Here is a 22,522-nt window from a genome sequence, read left to right as displayed (position 1 = left end):
TCGCCCCTAAATCCCTGGTACCTCAAAAATCCCAACACACGTAGAGTCCTTAACAAATCTATTGATGACTATTTCCTGGAAAGCGAACACACTGTTGAGTCCCCTCAAGGGTTATGGGAAGCCTTTAAGACTATGGTCTGGGGTCAAGCCCTCTCCCTCATAGCAGGGTCCAAAAAGGACAAAATGAAAGACATTTCTGATGTGGAACAAGAGATTTAGCGACTTGAACAAGACGTGAAAGCTAATCCCACTCCTGAAGCCCTCTATTCACTCCGCCTGCGCCAGGACGAATATCGAGCCCTTGTCACCGACCGTGCTAAAACTTTGGAGCAGGATAAACTGGGCCGGATTTATGACTGGGGGGGACAAGGCCGGGAAGTTAATTGCCTTGCTCGATAAAAAAGGTCAAGCTAGCAGGCTCGTTCCAGAACCTAGAGACACTGACGGGTCCCCCATAACAAATACCCAAGACATAGTCAATCAATTCGCAACACACTTCCACACAGTCTATAGTTCGGTGACACCATAAACAGAAGCAGATTCCGCAGACCTTATCAGAGATATCTCCCTTCCTACACTCTCGGACGCTGACCGAGCATTTATGGATAGTGCCCTCACCGCTGATGAAATAGCTCTTGCGATACGAGTGCTCCACCCGGGTAAGGCCCTAGGCCCAAACGGTATCCAAATTGAACTATACAAGCTCCGCCCAGATAAATTAGCCCCATATTTGTAATCCAAGCATGAAGACAGCCTTGAAAAGGGGTCACTGCCCCTCAATGAGAGGATCGCGACCATTGTCACAATTTACAAAGAAGGGAAGCCCAAGACAGACTGTGCCTCCTACCCCCCCATTTAGTTACTGAATGCAGAACCCAAAATACTAGCTAAAGTACTTGCCAATAGCGGAATCAAGGTCATAGGGGACTTAGTACATCCTGATCAATCAGGGTTTATGCCAAGGAGGAACACTGCGCTAAATCTGCACAGAGTGCACGGGGTACTAGGCAGGGGACCGACCATGAAGATGCAGTCAGTCTCAATAGATGCCACAATGGCATTTGATACGCTCGAATGGCCCTATCTTTTTGCAGTGCTTGCAAAATTGGGATTCGGACAGGCTTCCAACCAATGGGTGCGCCTACTGTACAGCGCCCCTATGGCACAAGTGGTTGTAAACAATAAAAAAATCTGATACGTTCGTGCTTAGCCGAGAGACCCGCCAAGGATGCCCTATCTCCCCTTTATTGTTCGCTTTGGCCCTCGAACCCCTTGCAGCATGGATCTGTAAGGATGTAATGATTCGAGGGATGCGATGGTCAGCAGACTGGGAAGACCATATCTCTCTATATGCTGATTATATCCTTCTGCATCTCTCATCCCCCAAGAGATCCCTTATTGCTGTTTTTGACATCCTAGACATTTTAAGTAGATATTCTGGATTCAGAGTCAACCAGCAAAAATCTCTCCTATTTGTCCTATGTGGGGACCCTCCTCCTCTACCTAGGGACTGCCCCATACCGATAGTTTCGGAAGGCTTTAAATACCTAGGCATATTCATGTCGCACGACCAGATCGTCAGATACGCCCGCAACCTTGTTCCCCCCTGCAGCGACTTAAAAGTGACATCAGTAATTGGAAGACACTCCCGCTCTCCCTATTGAGCAAGGCAGCCCTTTTTAAAATGATGTCCCTACCCAGTTTCCTATACGCCCTACAAAACTCGGTTGATCCTGTCCCAAACTCTTACTTTAAGGAGATTGAAGGGCTCCAGCGTGACCTTCTATCGGGGGGGGGCTCAGGGGTGTGGGGGGCGGGGGGGGGAGACCGCGTATTGCCTTACAAAAACCTACGCTCAGCTGGTACGATGGGGGTATCGAGCTACCCGACATTAAAAAATATTACTGGGCGGCGCACCTTACGGCCATTGCACCTATGGCCGCCCTGACGATCCGGGGTTCAATATGGACCGTTGGCTCCTTCCTAACGGGACCATCACCCTCACAATATATTCCAAACCTGATAGATACCCACATACTGGCCCTACCAACCACGCCGTTAAAATATGGCACTGCGCAACAAGATCACTTGGCTGGAGCAATAGGCTGACCCTTGCCACTCCCCTATGGGACTCGCAAAAGTTCGGAGACTTAGGAAACTCCAAGGGCTTCGACAGGTGGGACCTGATTGGTATCTCTCACATCAGGGACCTGTGGTACACAGAGGGCGTGAAGTCCTTCGAGGCTCTCAAAAACCACTATTCCCTGTAGAATACAGAGCATTTCCGGTACCTCCAGGTCAGACACTCACTACAGACAGCATTGCAAGACAACCCCTCTCCACCAGATAGCTCCCCACTAGAGGACAGACTATTAGATGGTCACCTACCCGAAAAGGCAAATTCCCTTACCTATCGAAAACTCATTAACAATATGGATAACCCCTTACTGACACTAAGTGAGAAATGGACTGGAGATGGCATTGAATTAGGTGACGAAAATTGGCAGACAGCGGTTTCCTCCCCCAAAATGGTCGCGATCCCCGCACAGCATCGCCTAGTGCAATTAAAGATCCTGCACAACATTTACATAACAGGTCCTCAACTGGTACACATGGGTGGGCTGACAGATAGGTCTTGCAGACGAGGGTGCAATCAGACGGGCACATTTATACATATTATTTGGCACTGTGATCCAATCCAGGAATATTGGCATAAGATCCATGCAGTTAACAGCGAAGTATTGGAGGTCGAAGTTAAGCCAGAAGCGCCCAGGTGCCTTCTTAACATCTGGGAACCAACCGACCTCAGCACACACACACCGCAGTGGGTCACACTCGGCTGCATGATTGCCAAGAGTAACATAGCACAACTTTGGGGGGCCTCACATGCACCCACAGTTACTGAATGGGAAAAAGATCTTGATTGGTGCATGCAAAGGGAAAAAACTGTGTATGTGGCCCGGGGCTGTCCCCGGAAATGGTCCCCCTGGAATGCATACTGTGGTGACATCTGTACTCCTCCCCGCGACCTGGACAATGATGATACCCCTCACCATGATTTCCAATGTATTATCCTGTAGTATCTACACATATGCTTGATTTCGCTGTACTCTACTTTTTGACCTTTGTGGCACTGTACCTGCCGTCTAGCCTGTTTAATAAAAATATATTTTTTTTAAAGCGGAGGGGTCTGAATGGTTTGTGAAAGGAGATGCGTCTACTGATTTAGGCAGGGACAGCACTGTGTAGTGCTTTGAAAGTGTAAGTGAGGAGTTTGAACTGTGCTCCTTTGTGCATAGAGAGCCAGTGGAGCTCCTTGAGGTGCAGTGTGAGGTGTGTTTGGTGAGGATGTGATCTTGGATTCAGAGTTCTGAATGGCTTTCTGCCATTTGGTGAGTTGTTTGCTTATCTTGGCATAGAGGGTGTTCCCGTAGTCAGGCATACTTGTGACGAGGTCATGTGTGATGGTTTTGCAGGAGCTGGTTAGGAGCCATATTAAGATTTTTCTCAGCATCTTCAGGGTGTGGAAGCAGGATGTTGTAAGGGCGTTGACTTAGGCAGTCATGTTGAGTTGTCCATCAATGATGATCCATAAGTTATTGAGGTAGATCCTGGTTTAGCCTGCCACCGTGTGGAGTCCTATAGCGAAATGCTCTCCCCGATGATCACAACTTCTGTCTTGCCAGTGTTAAGTTTGGGGCAGTTAGTCTTCATTCAGTTGCTGACTTTGGTGACGCAGGCGATAAACTTGTTCTGGGTGTTGAAGGTCTTGTCCAAGATGGAGAGTATTATTTGGGTGTTGTCGGTGAAGAAAATGGCATCAATGTTGTGGGGAGGCATGATGCTTGCCACTGCGATCATATATACGTTGAAGAGAGTAGGGCTGAGTGAAGATCCTTGCGGTACGGTACACCACAGGTGTGGCTGTCAGTGTCCAAAGAGTAAAGGGCTAGGCTGATTGACTGTAATCTCAGTAGAAGGAGCAAATCCAGCAGAGCGGGTCCTTAGTTTCCAATCTCATCAAGGTTCGGATGGGGTAGGAAATCATGAAATAAGCTACAGGAGAGGACAGAGAGGATGAGGGCAGCTGTCTCTCCTCTGATCATACCAATGTTGTCTGTAGAGGTGATGAGGACTGTTTCTGTGCTGTAGTTGGGTCTGGAACATGACTTTGTGAAGTCGAGGAGTTGGTGGTCCTTGAGATGGCTGGATGAGGCATATGTTGATAGGTTTCTCTAGGACTTTCATGGGGTACGGTAGCAGAGAGATTGTTCTGTAGTTAGAGAGTGTCAAGGGGTCTGCAGAGGGCTTTCTGAGGATTGAAGTGACAGCAACAGGAACGCACATCCTCCTTCTGTTGTCAGACTGTTCCCCCTGTCTGGTTTCTCCTCTCGGCCTTCTCATTACGGAGGCAGAACTTAAAGTGTCCAGACAGCTAGTGCCTACTGTGGCTCTAATACCTGTGACCCCTCTCGCCAGTTAAAAGGAAGGTGCAGTTAATAAATGCTCTGTAGGACTGGGCCCATGAAAATCCTTGGGGCACAGACAGTGGTATGTTTGGTGCGGACTATAACGAGGAAGGTGATTATGCAAAGCCTGTGAGAGCCAGGTGGTTCTCTTGGTAAAGTGGGTACTCGGGGACAGACGGGCACATGTGTTAGTGTGGCAGAGGTCCTCTGCTGCCATCACCTGTTCTGCTAACACCTAGCCTAATGACTAGGGGAATCTTGATCTTGATGGCGGGCATGCTAAGGAGGAGTGCATTTGATCAACTGCACTCCAAAGGTCCTCTTGCCTATTGTTTGCCAGGAACCTTGAGTTGTAACATAGTGGTAGTGGAATCCACTTATCATCCTTACCTTGTGAGGGCATCATATTAAGAGGGTGGCCATTTGTTGATAGTGCACTCTCTCAACAGACAAGAGCAGACAATCTTGCCAAGTCAAGATGGTTTCTGCTAATAGCTGTTAGGCCACCAAAGATGATTGCTGATGCACTAGGTGACACAAACACATCCATTCACTCCCACAAGGGCACACAAATATTGACAGGCAAGTGCGATAAGGCAGTAGGTGACAAAATTGATGACCTAACCAATAATTGCAACATTGTCTGTAAAGCGCTTTATTAACAAATTCATAAAGCACATTGGAATCATAGCAGAGGGTTTCAAGTCTGGAAGACAATCTTGGCAGTCCTCAAAGTAATCCTTGGATTAGGAGGACATATTGCAGACCAAGTATGTGAGACTCTTGGAGTAGCCATAGGGGCAAAGAAAATTATACCACGAGGTTTATAGAGCAGCTGTTCCTGGCTAAAGAAGAGTTTGAACACTGGTGGGAAACACCACTTGTCGGGTCAAAGCAGAATCCTCATCTCATCTCACCTCACCCATGACTTTTCAATAGTAATTGTGTCTTGAAACACAGATGCCTCACTGAGGCGATTGAGCGCGTAACAAACATGCCAAGGGCTCCATGGGCAGAGCAAACAGTAGGTGGGACAGGGGGCTGCCTTTCCCGGTGCGCCGTTCGAGGTCAAACCTGCCGGATATAAACTCAACCATGCACACCACACCCTGGCCAAGGGATACTCGTAAAGGATCCCAAACCACCTGCGAAATTCCGGTACCACCCACAATTTGGTCAACTCGATCTGTAGGTAGGCCCACCATAGGATATCAAATGCCTTTTTGATGTCCAGAGAGACCACCCAACAGTGGGTGTCTATCCGGCATGCCCAGTCCATGATGCAGAATAAATGGCATTGATTCCAGAACGTGTTACTACAGAGGTTGAGCCCATTCTGATCTGGAGGATTTATGGCCTTTATATGGTGGGTTAACCTGTTGGCTAGCACATTTCCTAGGATTTTTAAGGAGTTTAAGGAGAGAGAGGAGGGGATATGATGCCATCTCCAAAGGGTCTCACCACGTCTTTGGGAGCACTGTTATTAGAGCCTCTCTTATGGATTCTGAAAGTCTAGCATGTTCCTTTGCCTGTTGGTAAACCTGAAAGAGCCGAGAAGCTAGCTGTACTCGATAAATGTCATAGAACTCGATGGGCAGTCTGTCTGTGGCTAGAGTCCTACCCCAGGCCATTTGCTTAATAGCGATTTGATTTCTTTTTAGAGTCAGAGATGCGTCTAGTTCTTGTCTCTGTAACAGATCAAAGAGTGGTGTCACAAAGGTCCCCAGATAGGCTACCGACTCCAGGCCAATACTCTCAGAGACCGTAAAGAGTGCCTTGTAGTAGCTCTCGAACTCCCCTTTAATACCAAACTGTGTGTTCACCATGAGGCCTGCTGAGGACCGCATCGCTCCTATAGGTGCGCGTGGTATCTCAGAACACAATAACCAGGTTAACAAACCACTAGCTTTATCACCCAGCTCATGTTAGCGCTTCACATGTTCTTTATATTCTAAGGCAGACAGTCGTTGTAACGTCGCCCTATATTCTGCCCTAATGTTCTCATGCGTGGGGTATGATGCCGGATGGGCCGCCCAAACCCTTTCTGCTGTTTTCATACCATCCGAGGTTCAGAACCTCTGCCTTCAACCCTCGCTTCATACCATATTGCATGATCACGCACACACCCCTGATTACCACCTTGAAGGCATCACTGCACCACAGAATCCATAGCAGTCGGCTCATTGTCCTCCAACTGTTGTATGCGCTATGTGAGTATCTCAGGGCGGTGACGCCTCCTCGAAAAGGTCAACAACAACGGACAGTGATCAGAAAGTGTCCTGTCTAAATATTTAGGCTGTTTGCATTTACTCACCAAATCCACACTGCTATATATCATGTCACTCTTGGTCTGTAAAGCATGGAGTGCTGAATAATGTGAGTACTCCCGCATTAAGGTATCCCAAACGTCTATCACCTGTACATTGTGTGCTCATTGCTGTAGCTGCCTGGTGGCAGTGTGTAAATTGGCCCCCATTATAGGGAGAGTCGTTCTGTAACACATAAGGTCGACACAATTAAAGTCCCCACACCAGAAAATCTGGAATTGGGCTGAACATAGGAGCGCCGGTGTCAGGAAGGCACAGATAAGGGGTTGCCTATTATCTGGCGCATATAATGCCATCAGTGTAAGGGGCTTACCTTCCAGGGCGCCCTCAACTAGAACACAACAGCCCTCCTGGTCTATTAAGATATGCTACATTACAAATGGGACCTCGGTTGCCCCCCATATCAAGACCCCCCTGGGATATGCTGAGTAAGTATGCCATACAACATAGCCCACCAGTGCCTGTGTAACTTATGGAATTCCCTTGCCCTCAAATGAGGCTCCTGGAAACAGGCAAACTAGATCCAGTGGTGTTGTAGGTATGAAAGTATCTTACAGTGTTTGCTACATGTGCCCATCCCCCCCCCTCACATTCCACGTCACAATGCGGTATTCTTGTGTCACCTCGTGAGTTGTGTGTGTGTAGGAGAGTTATGTTCATGTTCATACATGCATTGAGGGGCCTGGGGAGGAGACAACTGGCACAGCAGTAAGTAACCAATCATGAAAACATAAACAACCCCAACAATCCCTTATCCCTGGCCACCTCATCAATCAAACACAGCCAAGAATTGCCTCCAATGATTCGACATGGAATCCAGAGTCTTTGGTCCAAACAAACCCACTCCACAGGGTAATTCCGGTCCCTCACGGATATCACTGCACAAGCCTCCCCTCCAACAAAACAGCTCAAATGCCCGTGATCCCCCTGCCCGCCTCCACCTCCCAGTCGGACCATCCTGCAAACACAACTACAAAGAAAAGGATACTCAGCAAGTTAAGGACACATCAGCATTTCTGCCGTCATTGGCATAATCGGAGGGCCACTTCGCAGTTCCTCTGGTATCCCTTCCACATATAATGGTTCTATGGACCCCACCGTGTCCCCATCAGAGTCTCGGCCGTCTGAGCCAACCAGAACTGATTGTTTTGGCACCTCTGTCACGTCGAAAGTAGACTGCGCCCTCGACGTTTGCCTTGGACGTTTCCTGAGTAGCGCCTTCTTCCTTTGTGTCTTCCACTCGTACCCAGACTGTTAGGGTAGTGCGTTGGAATTCACCCTTTGTTTCTAGCCAGGCACACACAAAAGTGTCTCATTGTCTGAAATGACCTTCCGTTTTGCTGAATATAACAGGGCATACTTGATGCCCAAAATGCAGAGGTGCTGCTTCACATCATGAAACGCTGCCACCAAACATACATTGTGTAGTCAGTGAAAGCCGCCTTAAGAGGTCAGGTAATAGGGTTTGTAGCTCGCACCCAGAAACAACGTAAGATACAAATTGATCTACTAATTAGCAAACTTTCTAAATTAGAGGCAGAACATATCCAGATAATAAATAAAGGGGGTCCTGAGAGATTAGTAGCCGAACATATGACTAAACCAGAAATAAATGCATACTTTCAGACCAAAGTGGCCCAGATGTTTCAAGGGGAACTGTATGAATATGGCGAGGCTACGGGCGACTCCTAGCCTTAAGAATCAGGCAGAAAGCCGCTAGAAATAACATAGCCAAAATTAGGGACAGAAATAGCCATCTAGTATCTGGACCACAAGAAATCACTGGGGTATTCGAGGAATTTTATACTAAGCTATATCAATCAGAGGAATGCTCGCTTGAATACGACGAAAGAGCAGAGGAGTACCCTCTCCTACCAAGACTGGACCCCGACGCTGCTATAGAACTAGAAAAAGAAATAACTATAGAGGAAGTACAGGAAGCGTTAGAATCCCTTTCACTGGGAAAAGCTACAGGCCCCGATAAAATTCCTTTCGAAATTTACAGATTATTACTGCCTCAAATACTTCCTAATATGCAAGATCTATTTGCGAGCATACAATGCAGAGGGATCCCACTCGTCTCTTGGCAGGATACGGACGTGGTTGTCTTTCTTAAAAAAAAAAAAAAACTCCAGAAATGCCATCATCGTATCGCCCAATATCACTTATGAATGCAGATGGGAAAGTCTATTAAAAAATAATGGCCACTCGATTACAAATGACCATTGTTGCACTGATATCACCATGGCAACATGGCTTTGTTCCCGGCAGGGGGACCAAAGACCATACAAGACGGGTTATCTCAATCTTGGATATCACAGAGGCAGATGAGTTAGAAATGGATGTGGTCCTCCTGGAAGCGGAAAAAGCCTTTGATTGAGTGGCTTAGCAATATTTATGGAGGAATCTGGTACAAAGAGGATTTCCCTCTGGAATTATAAGGGCACTCCAGGCTATGTACTTCAGACCACATGCTCAGATTCAAATTATGGGGCATACTCCTAGAAGGGTGGAGATTGCCAGAGGTACGCGCCAAGCCTGTCCCTGTTCTCCTATTTTGTTTGCATTTTATTGGGATCCCTTTAATATTTGTATTTTACATAATCAGTTGATTAAACCAGTTATAATACAGGATTATTAGATACAAAAATTTAGCATACGCAGATATTGCGATAATTATGTCAGAACCTCTAACGGCCGTCAAAGAAATTAAAAATATGGCAGTAAAATATGGGGAGAAATCTGGTTATCATTTAAATAAAACTTAAACACAAATGATCTGTTCTTCGAAATGTCGACTCCAAGATCCTCGAGTAGTTAAGAAAGCTACGTATTTAGGGGTCAAAATAACAGCAGAAACGAACAAACTTTGGGCGATTAACATGAACCCAATGCTGCAAATAATATCTAGCAAGTTTAGACGTATTAATAATCTACATCTCACAATAACTGGTAGAATAAATGTAATCAAGAAGAAGATATTCCCTAATAGTCTGTATTTGATACGTGCAATACCATTGGAACTTACCTCTTCTAAAATACATAGAATTGAGGCAATGCTCTCTAAATGTATCTGGGGATACCAAAAGGTACGTCGAGCCTATAAATATCTGACACTACCCAGAGAACGGGGAGGTTGGGGAGCCCCCAGTATAAAGCTTTACTACTGGGCTACGGCCCTGCAACAATTTGGAACCCTTTATCATTTTCAAACGGTCGAGACAGAGCGATCTCGAATACCTACTATAGATGAACTTGCCATGTGGGGTGATGCATACCTACTATAGATCAACTTGCCATGTGGGGTGATGCCGTGGGATTAATGCAACGACAAAAAGACCCAAGGTATAAAAAACCTCGATATAAACGTATGCAGAGTGCGCTAAAGATCTGGAAAAACGTGGAAAAGAACTGTCAAATCAGTAGGTACAATAAGTATACATCACTCTGGCACTCCGATCTTTTTACATCAGCACTGTATGATGGAATGGCTAAAAAATGGGAACAGGTGGGTATTACAGCATTGGAAGATCTCTAATCTAATGCGGAAAGAAAATCGTTTTTAGAACTATTTCAAGGGTTTGGTATACACAAAAACTCATGTTTTAAATATCTACAAATTCAAAATCGAATTAAAGGGCTCCCTACAGGGCTTATCAGTATGGATCTGCTTCCTGTATTAAAAATTATGAGAAACCAAGAAAGCAAAATAAAGGATATTTATCTAGATTTATTGGCCAAGACACCCGATGACATTACTAAAATAGAATCTAAGTGGGCTAGTAAGCTGGAGGATGGGGAAATAGATAGAGACATTGTATTAGAGATTAGGTCAAAAGTTCTTATGTCAGCCAACCTCAAAGCCCAGCAATATAAAACGGTCTATAATCTTTATTATGCGCCCGCCAAATTATTTGAGTGGGGAAAGAGGCAGACTGATAAATGCCTGAGGTGTAGTTGGGGCCGGCAGATAGTATACCTATGTCCAATCCCTGTGAAAAGCTGCACTTGAAAAATGTTGGTTCCAGCTAGTAAACAAAGAGATCAAAATTACTCCAAGACTGATGCTTTTAGGCTTTGATGCTCGATTAATTTTAATTTTGAGGGAGCGGGATTTTGTGTTTTTAACAATGGTGATAGCACATTTATTGATTGCGACGGTATCGAAGGACAGTGTGCCACCTACATATTCTCAAAGGTTGTATAGGCTATTATATTATATGTAGGTCGTCAAGAAATTGCTTTGTATAAATGTAAAGGGGCAAAGGCCATGACGAAAGGCAATAATATATGGGAACACCTTATAACATGGATGGAAAGAAAGGAGCGACAAGGGATCGGGTAGATGTGTATAATTATAGAAGAAATATGATCTGGTTGTCGAGTAGCAATGATGTATGTAAATGGAAACAGCAAAAATTATATTATGTTATTCCGGCTAGCATAGCACTCTGGAAAACGCTAATTGTATGTTACAATGTGATAAGATCTGTATGACATATCTGATTTCAAGAAAAAGAAAGAAAAAAAAAAAAAAGGAATTCACCCTTTGTTTCTAGCCAGGCCCACACAAAAGTGTCTCATTGTCTGAAATGGCCTTCAGTTTCGCTGAATATAACAGGGCATACTTGATCCCCAAAATGATGAGGTGCTGCTTCACATCATAAAACGACTCCCGGTGCCACCGAACATACATCGTGTAGTCAGTGAAAATCGTGACAGTATTGCTGTTCACAGTCCATGGACCCCTAGCTATGCAGGATGTTGACTCTTTACCTAAAATTGTACAGTCTCACCACCACTGGCCTGGGAGGGGCTCCCAGATTAGGTGGTCGACCCGGCAAACTATGAATCCTTTCCACGAGAAGTGGAGGTCCTACCCCTCAGCACGTGTTCTGTCAACCAGATCTCCAAGTACAAATCCATACTCTGCCCCTCCACCCCCTAGGCAGCCTCACCACCATGATGTTGTTCATCCTGGAGCAGCCCTCCGCATCATCTACCCTGGCAGGTACCCCTGCCACCTCTTTCTGGAGCAACTATCTGCTGGTGATGGTCCGCAACCAAGGAGTGCACAGTGGCTAACTCTGTCACCATATCCTTCACCCTGTTCTTGAGTTTTTTGGGGTCTTTCTGCAGGAACCTCACTTCTATCATCAATGTGTCCAAATTGGGCTCCAGAGATGTTTTGAGACAACTTACAGCAGTCAGGAGTTCTGCAAATTTCTCCATGCGGTGCTGCAGACGACCCTCAATGGTCGACGTTTGGGGGCGGATATCTTTGATCCACTGCAGGACTTAATGTCATTTGTGGCTCCTGGCCAGCCTTCACTTTGGCCGTGATGGCGTCTTAGTGGTCAATGGTAGTCGTATGCGAGCCCGCCCGGTACTAGGCTGGGAATGTTACTGGTGGTCCCTTACAGACCCTCTAGTTATCAGGCTACTGAGCCAAGCACAGTGGCAGCAGGGCAGACCTCCCTGTGCTAGAAGGGGGAGGAAGGACGATGAGGTTTGCAAAACAGTTAAGCTAGAGAGAACGTACCGTAGTGATGGAAATGTTTCTTGACGTTAGCAGTCACCTGGTCCAAATATGCAGGGGATCTAGATCTCCTCCCACTCATGTCCAAATAGATGTCAGGAATAGCACACCTCATGCACTGCGTCCAAACTGGGGGGCGTCTTACCTCCAGGCCCTCCAGTCCATGACCCAGAGAGCAGCTTGCAGCTGCAGCACTGATCTGCAGTGGGGGTTGGTGCGTATTGCCCCTAGCTCTATCTGAACTGCGCAGTGCAGTTATACAGTCAGCGGGAGGCAGGCAGCTTGTCTCATGTGGGCCCCAGCCCGCTAGGCACCCAGACGGAGTTGTAGTCAAGTGGTCCCCGGCAGGCCCCAGTGTATGGGGCCCCCCTCCTTCGGCCTGTCTCTTGATGATCGCGGGGACGCACACGCTCTCACAGTGTTGATGCCTCGTTCCATGCTTCACACATCGGTTTGGCGATCGTTGTTGTAGTCCCAATCGTGGCAGGAGCTGGACCACTGATTGCCACACCTCGAGTGTGTGTCGCACCTCGTAGCTCAGTTCAGCCCGCTAAGGCAGCCCCCACCCACAAACATCTCCATTCTTCACATCAGCTCCCTTGGGGGACAGGCATGTATGCACTTCACTCACGCACCCTTCTTAGGGCGCACTCCTGCGGGACCCAATGTGGGCTTCCTCCAAACCGCTTGGCAGGCAGAGGGAGGGAGCAGCGTCACAGGCCATAGGTTCTCCAACAGTCGCGGCTTGCGGCAGGTAGGCCACGCCTGTCACCGGGGCCCTCTGCAGCAGTTTGTAGATCACAGGGAGGGAATGTGGGGTGCATCAGTGTATGGGGACTTACCCAGCTCTCCTGTCCCATCGTATGCCAGGTTCATGAGGGGATGGCCCCAGGATAACTTAATGTGGGGAGTCAGCTCACATTCAGGTGACCATCCTGGACGCCATTTTGGACACCCCCCCCCTATGCATGGTTATTAAGGGCATCTGTCTGTCTATACCTTCAAGTCCTAGGCATCAGTCCTCTGGGATGGGATGTGAATGTGTTTTTTTTGTAATCCTGGCCTGACAAAGTGAACTTTACAAGGAACCAGTTCAGCACTAAATTAAATATGTTGCTTTGTTTGATTTCCTACCACAGAGTATCTGATGTCAGGGCTCAATCAGTGAAGGGTGCTATTGCCTCCAAGTCTTTTCATTTAGGGGTTAGACTAGAAGATCAGTCGACCGCTAAGCATTTTTGCTTTAAACCCATTGGGTAAATATTTTCTTTGGCTATTAATAAGACTTCATCATACAATCCTTGCCAGCAGTCCTGTCTGAAAGCAAAGCCTCTTGTTTTTCATTTTCGTTTTCAGTTCAAAGAGCAGTTCTCTATCAATCAAAGATGTCTTCTGGTTAGCCTGCTTGACGGTTTCATCCAGGTACCCTCTTGCTTTAAATCTTTTACACCTGTTGATTTCTTGTTGTCTGTGCTCATTAGGTTCCAACATACTTTTGATCTTCATGAGGATCTGTGAAATATTTCATAGTGCAAAACGTTTTTGTAGTACAAAAGCAACCATGCTTTTCTGTGCATTGTGGTGTGGAATCGCGTATTAATTCGTTACATGAAATCCAAATTATGGCTACTATTTTTACAGATGGTGTCTGTGAACTGCACTGTAAGATTTTTTGTGTTCATACCGGAGACTCTTTAACATTAACGTTCTTGTGTTCAAGACCAGAACATAAAAACGTCATCAAAGAATCTGAAGTACAGCTTAGTGTTTTTCATCCAATCATGGTCTTCAAATCTGGACTTGAAATTATTTGCATAGCTTGAAGCAGTAGGCTCTCCTCGTAGCTACGAATATGTATTGACCTCATTTAGAAGTGTTTCAAAATTGCTTCTGTAAAATTCTGTGGCAATGATTACAAGCATCTCCATTGTCAGCCCTCTTTAAACATATGTTAGGGTCTTTTGCCAGGTTATTTAGTGTGTTTCATGGACACAGATGCTGTAACTGGGGTTCTCGGTGTAAATGTATATGGAGTAGGCCTTATTGCTCAACAGGATTCCCATGACCATGCGTTGTTGGGGGAGGAGGGGATGATCTGGCAAGATGACCAAATCGTTAGCCTCCCTTGGGAAAGGGGCAGTAACGGTGGGTGATGTAAATCTCCTATGTATGCCATTGTTGTATATCCTGATGGCTCATTGTGATATCACCAATGCCACTATTACTGTGAAGAACTGTTATGAAAATTCCAATAAATTATGTTTAACAAATTAGGATTCCCATGACCGTGGAAACACCAGTGAGCACAACTAAATGATTAACATTGTATATCAGGATCTGGAACCCAAATCAAGGCTTGAGAGCCTTCATTGTCATTTTGTCAGAAGGCTAAGCACCGCAGAGGCAATATTTCCTAATTCCCCTGATCAAGGTGGTCCTGGACCAACACAAGTCTGAAAAAACACAAACCCAGTATGACCGGTCATGAAAGTCCTCCAATTTAATATTTTCAGCTGACAGCTAGCTACTCCACCCAGTAACAGTAAGCTATACCCAAGAGCAAACATTCTCAGGGCAGTGGGGGACACTGGATAGATAGATAGATACACCAGGAAGATGAGGCAACAAAAGCCGAATAAGCCCTACACAAATCACACACTATTGGACTTCCATGATTCTGTCATCACACAACTGCTTGTAAACTTGAGGAAAAAGTAGGTAGCCACCAAATGACATGCTTTCTGTTGCATAATCACTCTCAATTTTGGGTGCAATCCTTAAATTACAGGCACATAGGATGAGGCAGAAATTAATGTGCAATCCAAGACCACATTCCTAAACGAGGAAAATTAAATTTAGATCCCCCGTAAGTATGATGTATGAAAAACCGTGTTGGATGAAGAAAAATAAAATTATCAATAATCCTGTACTTTGGTTTAGAATTTGGATGTAAATAAACATCCACAAGTAGAGTTGTTGGATGATAAAAATTAGAATTACTCCAACTAAACTGTTTACATATGATCACTCTGAATGGCAACCACTGTAGCTGGATCAAACAAGTAATTGACTAACTAGCCAACAGTCCTCCCTTGTGGTGCGTGTTTGCTTTGTTACGAAAGTCAGGAACCAGAACATCTCAGCAGTCAGGTGTCAAGATGGAAGAAGTGGAATAAGATACCAAGATACAAGTGATGTAGTGACTGGGCCAAAATCCCATTGTTAAGGGCCCAAAATCATCCTTCTCCAACCAGCCAAGTTCCATGCTAAATTTACTCTTGCATAAACTGACCAACGGCTTTCAGAAAGAAGCTAAAGGAATTTTAGAAGTGCTAGTTTGCAGGACAATTGAGCCAAACAGTTAACTTGGACCAATACAAATCTTTCAAGTTTGGATCAGTAGACGAATGCACATTCAGGGGGGGTAAATACATCTTTAGTAATCATTCTGTACTAATTGATATGTTTTGATGTGAAGAGACTAATGTAGGGGAAGGGATGTGGGCAGGTTTCAACAGAGTTTGTTTTGTGGGGAAAAGAGACTTTATTCACTACGACGCACATATACATTTATTTTACCTCAAATACAATCAAACACATCTTTAGAGGTAAGTATGAGCTTAGGTATTTCTCTTGTGGCACAACAGAACCGGGGAAAAAACTAGAGTTGCTCAATGTGTTTAGAAGTTAAATGGGCACTGAAGAGACCTCTTGGAATAACAAGAGAGTATTACCCCTATTGAAAACATTGTGCAGACCTCTAAAATCATATTCTGGGTTACATAATGTCAGCCCCCTCTTGACCCACTTTCAAACTATCCTTGTAACTAGGAGAAGCAGACAACAGTAGATGGGGCATCTCCTAAAATGGGTAAGGGGCAAGACATTCTGTACGAGCAATAGGTTCCTCATTGATAGACCGGACCTTCTGAACATTAGATTTCTAATCAAAAACCCCTGGGTCCCACAATGTAGAGCTGATTTTTTTAAAACAGAAGGTGCCTTGGGAGTTACGTGGTCAAGTTGCACCTACTTCATCTGGAGCTACGTCTGCATCTGAAACAAGCATTTGCAATGCAATAGGTCTCGCAGTTGTTAGAGTTTGAGCCATTGGCACTGTAAATGGCAAGGCCTTTTATTTATGTGTTGGATTTTAAAACGTAAATAAAAGGCATTGTCAATTACAATGTCAATAGGTTAAACTCTCAAATGCAAGGCCTATTGCATAAGTAAGTTGTTGGATGCAAAGTTACCAGACAGAAACCGCCACAACATTTCCAACAAATAAAAAAACACAGATCCTGGAGATGCTGGCGGAAGAGGCGAGGCTGGGCTGGGCTTGGGTAATGCAGGGATAAGGGGCAACAGAGGTTACAGGAGCCTGGACTGTCCCCGACCGCCACCCCGTGAATCCACACTACCTCCCTGTCTCATCGGTATGTCCTGCCTCTCACACTAACCTGGCCCTCTTTCTTTTGCCAACCCCCACGTCTCATCAGCATATACCTTCCTATGTGCACAACCTTTCTCCCCTCATCTCCATACTTCGATTTCCACAGCTTGAAGTCACCGGGGATGGGAGGTTACACGAGCCCCTGCAGCGCAGGGCCCCCAGACGGTGTTTAACGGCTAGAACGGCCGACCCTGAATCTTGGAAAGTACACACATTATTGAAGAATAAACTGCTGTGAAGCCCAGCGACCAGCCGTGCTCAGAAGGTAAAAACATTATTAAACAAGCTGTGGTGGGGGCAGGAGACTCCTGGCCCGGTATTGCGGAGTGTGTGGTGCCGGCAGCAGCGTTGGGTGAACAGCAGAAAACTGCCAAATGAAAAAATCAAATGAAAAAAGTTTATGAGACTATGCATATGCTAATGAAACTTCAGGGACAGATCCCACCTTACAAGGATCTAGGAATAAATAAAAACTGCACAATTTAGAAATCTTCAGTCAGTGAAAACCGACTCAAAACATCTAAAAGATTGCAATTATAATAGATGCAGAAAGGCAATAGATGGACAGAAAGGCAGTGAGACATACTGAAACAGGCAGTAAACATGCAGACTCCAAAACACATTGAAAACATTTTTAATGGGAAATATCTATGCTCTCTTAGAGCGACTTTGGGGTGGGAGTGAACAATAATGCCACCTATGCAAAACTGTTTAGTTATTAAGAACTTTACTGTAAATGTGCAATAGTTATTTTGCAAAAATGAACACTTCAATTTGCCCGAAACACATCACTATATTAAAATCAAACACTAGAAGGTATAGTTTCCACCTCCGAGGACTCAACAATGACTCTCCTATTAAGCTGCCAAGCGCTAAAAGACTAATCTGGAAAGCACTGGTCAAGGGAGTGAAAGCAGTTCAGAACTTTAACACTGAAAAGATGGAGTTGTACGGATACTATGGCATAACAGAGTATGAAACCCAAAATCTGCAGCCAGTTTGAATGAAGAGCACATGGTAAAAGGTAACAACGACAAACTCAATGTGTTTGGAAGCCGATGAAGACATCCAACCAGGCTGGACAACAGCCACAGTCTAAGTACCCTACAGAGCACGACAGTCACGAACAGTGAGTGTGCAATATATATTTAGAAATAATGTGAAATTGGATAATACAGCATAGCAAATCAACCATCAGATTCCCAAATTTAAATCTGAGCAAAGGACACTTAGAAAGTCTGGGGAGGAGAAAAAAGTAAAACAGGACAAACGTTAGTTTATAATAGCTGGAGTCATTTAACGCACATAATAAAAATCCCACATGCCCTTTACTTGTCCGTGCAAAGGACGAGGTATAAAAAGAAGTTACTTATTCCCCGTACAGTCTAATTGTACAGGAGGTGTACATGGGTGAAGCCAGAAGGACACCCCCAATTATGTATACCCCTCCAACTAATCGCATTTTCTAAAGAGGACAAATAGATGGGGCATGGGGGAGGAGGGGGGGGGGGATAATGAAGCTGCGGCAGGGTTTTGCAAGTGTTTTTTCTTTACCAATATGGAATGGGTCAGTAGATAAACAATTTCAAAAAAGGTAGCAGAGGTATAGTGAAATACTGAGTGCAGGGAAGGGCAATATGGTAGGCTAGAAGCTCATGAGAGTGCTTGCAACACAAGGAAAACAGACAAGACGACTAGTCAACTACCCTTTAAAGGAGACAAAAAAAACTCTCACTGCGACAGCCACATGGCAGAAGACTGTCGCCTCTGGATCGAAAGCCACCACAGGAATGCCGCATAGCTTCGCACACCACAGGAATGCCGCATAGCTTCGCACACCACAGGAATGCCGCATAGCTTCGCACACCAGAGGAGTGCCGCATAGCTGCGCACACCACAGGAATGCCACATAGCTCCGCACACCACAGGAATGCCGCATAGCTCCGCAAAGCACAAGAATGCCACATAGCTCTGCACACCACAGGCTGGGCGCGATGCCATCATCAACGCCAGGATTCTGATGTTCTGTGTTAATGTTTCAACCTGACAGCTGCAATTAAAGTCGGCACAGCCTCCTCACTAAGGGGATAATGACAGGGCAGGTAGGGGCCCCGGCATAACCAAAGAGAGCCGTGGAGGTCACCATCACTCCCCAAGAGCATTCCTCAAAGGCACCGCCATGTGTGCCGAGCAATTCTAACAGGCATGTGCACCTTCGTATTATTTTAAGAATGCTCCCTATTTAGATTTTTTTTTTGCCAAGTCAAAGGACAAGTTTGGTAATAACCTTAATTAGAGGGAAACCGCCTCGGAGGCAGACAGATCGCGGCCTGCATTCCTCCAAGGTGTTCATGCACCGGGGCACCGCAGAAGGACACGCCGAGCAGCAGGAACGTCCGCTCTGTCCGGAGCAAGCCTAAGCAAGGGAGGAGGGAGAGGTGAAGGGGGGTGAGGAGAGCAGGGAGAGGACTTGGAGGGAATGGGGTGGCACTGCCAAGGAGAAACCACAACAGTAAAGCTGCGCTACGTCGATCTACGTAAAATTCTTGATGGCAGCTTTTGTAAAGGTCCTGCGACTGAATAAAACATTGGCAATGCCTTTTTCCTTTGGCACATCAGTAATGCAGAAACATTTAAAATCCTGTATCGAATATACATACCTACATAAAGCCACCACTCAGACGGTTTGATGAAAGAAACCTTGATTTTGGTTGCAGGATTCCGATTAACCACATAACACAGCCAAAGAGATGTAATCTTGCTTCACAGCCATCTCAGCCAAACAAATTACAATGGATCACAAAAGCATGTGCAGTGGCAAGAGGCATGTAATCTGGCTTGAAGCCTCTCCATTAATTTGGGCAGTAAGTTTCTCTTGATGCGTGAGAGGAACTTAAATCAACAAACAGAGCAGAGGACTAGAGGTAAGCGCACCGCCATGTTGGATTGGAGGTTGTTTCCGCTTTATTCGAGTCTGTTCTGCTGCCTGTACTCTCAGGAGAAGCGCAGCTATCCCAAACCGGAAGTGGGTGTGGCAGAACGGAAGTGTCGTGGAAGAAGCAGCTTCTTGCAGTAAACAGGACACGGCGCCAGCCCCTCTCTGTGCCGCTCTGAGTACTGAGGGCGATCTAAAGGGGCATGCAGGTAAGTGACCAGCAGAACTCTGCCCCGGAACACCGTGGGTGTCAAGTACCACAATGGACCGACGGCGGGGGAGGGGGGTTAGTTGGTTGGGTGTGTGTGTGTGTGTGCGCAGTGCGCGCGTGCTTGTGTCTGTGTGTGTGTGCAGGGGGAACTGGCTGTGTGTGTATGCGCGCGCCGTTACGGGCATGCGAGCCAGGCGTAAGCGAAGCGCGTCCACAGACCCAAATCGGCACGTGCCCCGGTCTGTCTCCCTTGAGAGGTATCTCAACCACAATAGGTCTCGAGAGCGAGACCTAAAAATTACAAATCTAAGTGGACAGGCTTAGAGTCCTCCAACCAGTTGATTAACACTGGAGAGAATGTGAAATTGTAGGATTTCTGCTAGGCAGATTGACTAAAAGGCTGATCTGTTTTGGACTGGGAGCAGTAAACCCACTGATAACTTTGACCACATTGTGATTGCTAGAAAAGGTGGAGGTGTGCAATCTTACGTCAGTGTCAGGGGGCAATTGCTCAACTAACTTATGCTTTGTGGTATCAGGTTTGTCCCTACCATCACCCTATAACAGGGTGATTAGATCGGTTAACCTGAGTGAGTTGCTTGGGATGAATTGCAGAAGCAAAAGGACCATGAAGTTTGTACTCAAAATAGTTACCAAGAATTCTTGTACCTGTGTGACTCTTACCCCCAAGATCATTCACCATTTCTTCCAATACGGGAGAAAGGCAAGTTTGCCAACAATTGGCTGGAAAGAGCAAATATGAGCTGCTATTTTAGATTTGTCTTTAGTTGTATTTGAGAGTGCACCGAGATTAACAAGGCTGTTATCAATGGATGCAACAAAAGAGCCTATGCAAGAAGATAATCTGAATCTCTCATCTGTCCAATTGCCAAGTTAATTCTGCCTTTGTGGTCTCCAATATGTATGCATCTTAAAGAGAAAACCATCACCGACAGCATTTCCAATGCAGATCCCTGCAAGTGTATAATCAAGGAAATCAAAGCAGGAACTGCCTTCTTGATGTATTTTCGAACTCTGGTGGTGTCAGAGGATGGCTCCTCAGGAAGTGCAGATAAGCGAAGACCATCCTGGCTAAGGGTTAATATAAGCTCTGGTGACTTAACGGATTCTGACAAGAGCCTGGAAACAGGTGAAGATGATAGAGTTACTGGGCCACATACCAGTTCTTAAAAATTGGGCAAGTGCATGATGCACTTCTGCTTAGACTTGAGAAATCACCATGGCAACATTCATCTCCACCACACTATCTTTTTAAAATCTAGTTAGTGCTCCCAAGTGCAGATTAAAAGTGGAAATAAGAAATGAAGGAAGATGTATTGTAAGGGGTATTGGAAGGTTTGGACAAATCAACCTTCCCCTTCCCACTGAAAGTCAACCTTCTCATTGATTCACTTCTTGATATGTTCTGAGCTTGTATTGAAAACAAAAAGAGAACTTCAAGTACTTCAGTGGGCTGACAAAAACCCAGGCATTGTTGTACTTCTCAGGGAGAGAAGAGCAAACAGCCTAAAGGCCCTCTGCAAACTAAACACAAACCGAGGTAACGCACATTAGTGCCACAACAATGTCTCTCCTGCTTCGTGCTACTATGGTACATGACACTGGTTTTCAAGAAATGCAGGGCCAAACTGAGTAAGGGTTCAGGGGCAAGTTCCACCACCACCAACTAACTCTCTTCACCATCATACAATGCGATGCAAAAAGCAGGTTTTTCACGGAGAGCGTAAAGGCTTGATGCCCACCAATTACATAAGGGTGCAAAATTTGCATAATTAGCGTTAGTGTAATTACATGCAATTTCGTTAAATTACACAAAATGCAAATCCGTCATTTCTCGCTATATTTTATGTAAAATGTGCACTTCCGTCAATTTTTGACAAGAGGTGCAACAAAACCCAAAGCACTGTGAACAACAACCACTTGTGTTTTCCTACGCGTTCTAGGTACATTTTAAGGCCAATGCCGTGTAACTACTCAAAGTGGCGTAATTTAAATTCCGCCCAAGGCCTACAATTAAATAAACACAATTAAAGTTTATTAGCTCCACTGTAACATTTTTCTTTCTAATGTAAAGCACCTTCGGTCCCCAGGACAGCATTATAGTACAATTTACAAACATCACATTTGTGTTATTTTTCCAGTTAAGGTGAGGTTACAATTTACAGCCTGACGCTTTAGTTTTATCACAAAAGTTCTTTTTCATTTTATTTTTACAACTTTGACGAAAAACTATTGCCGTGATCTGATCTGCCCTAGAAATGCCAAAGGGGAACTTACTAAAAGCTGTGTGAGATCTCCATGTGCAGCTTCTAATCTGCGCTGGCAATCGGGTATCATCATTCGGGATTCTTGCAACACTTCAATCTGAAGAAAGAGAAATGCAATTAAATATGCAGTTGGTACCAATGCACGCACTTTAATTATGCAACACATCCTGTCCCTTTAACGTCTCATGGATCACCCATGGATCACCTAAAGATAGCACCCCACACACATTGTTTCCACAAACATACCCTTATTTCTGCATACTGCGACACAATTTAATGGCATTAAAGCACTGATGTGCC

The 22,522-nt window shown here is 45.4% G+C and overlaps 1 protein-coding gene across 1 annotated transcript in view; it reads right to left on the bottom strand.

The window, feature by feature from the left end:
* TBCA (tubulin folding cofactor A) overlaps positions 1-22,522 on the bottom strand; it is a 354,401-nt gene that overhangs the window by 21,467 nt on the left and 310,412 nt on the right. The window contains exon 3 of the mRNA XM_078675218.1: positions 22,233-22,319. Within this exon, the coding sequence (XP_078531344.1) occupies positions 22,233-22,319 (87 nt within the window). The remainder of the gene's footprint in view (positions 1-22,232; positions 22,320-22,522) is intronic.

The sequence above is a fragment of the Lissotriton helveticus genome, chromosome 2_1, assembly GCF_964261635.1.
Source record: "Lissotriton helveticus chromosome 2_1, aLisHel1.1, whole genome shotgun sequence".
Classification (NCBI taxonomy): domain Eukaryota; kingdom Metazoa; phylum Chordata; class Amphibia; order Caudata; family Salamandridae; genus Lissotriton; species Lissotriton helveticus.
This window is presented reverse-complemented; position numbering and strand designations above follow the sequence as displayed.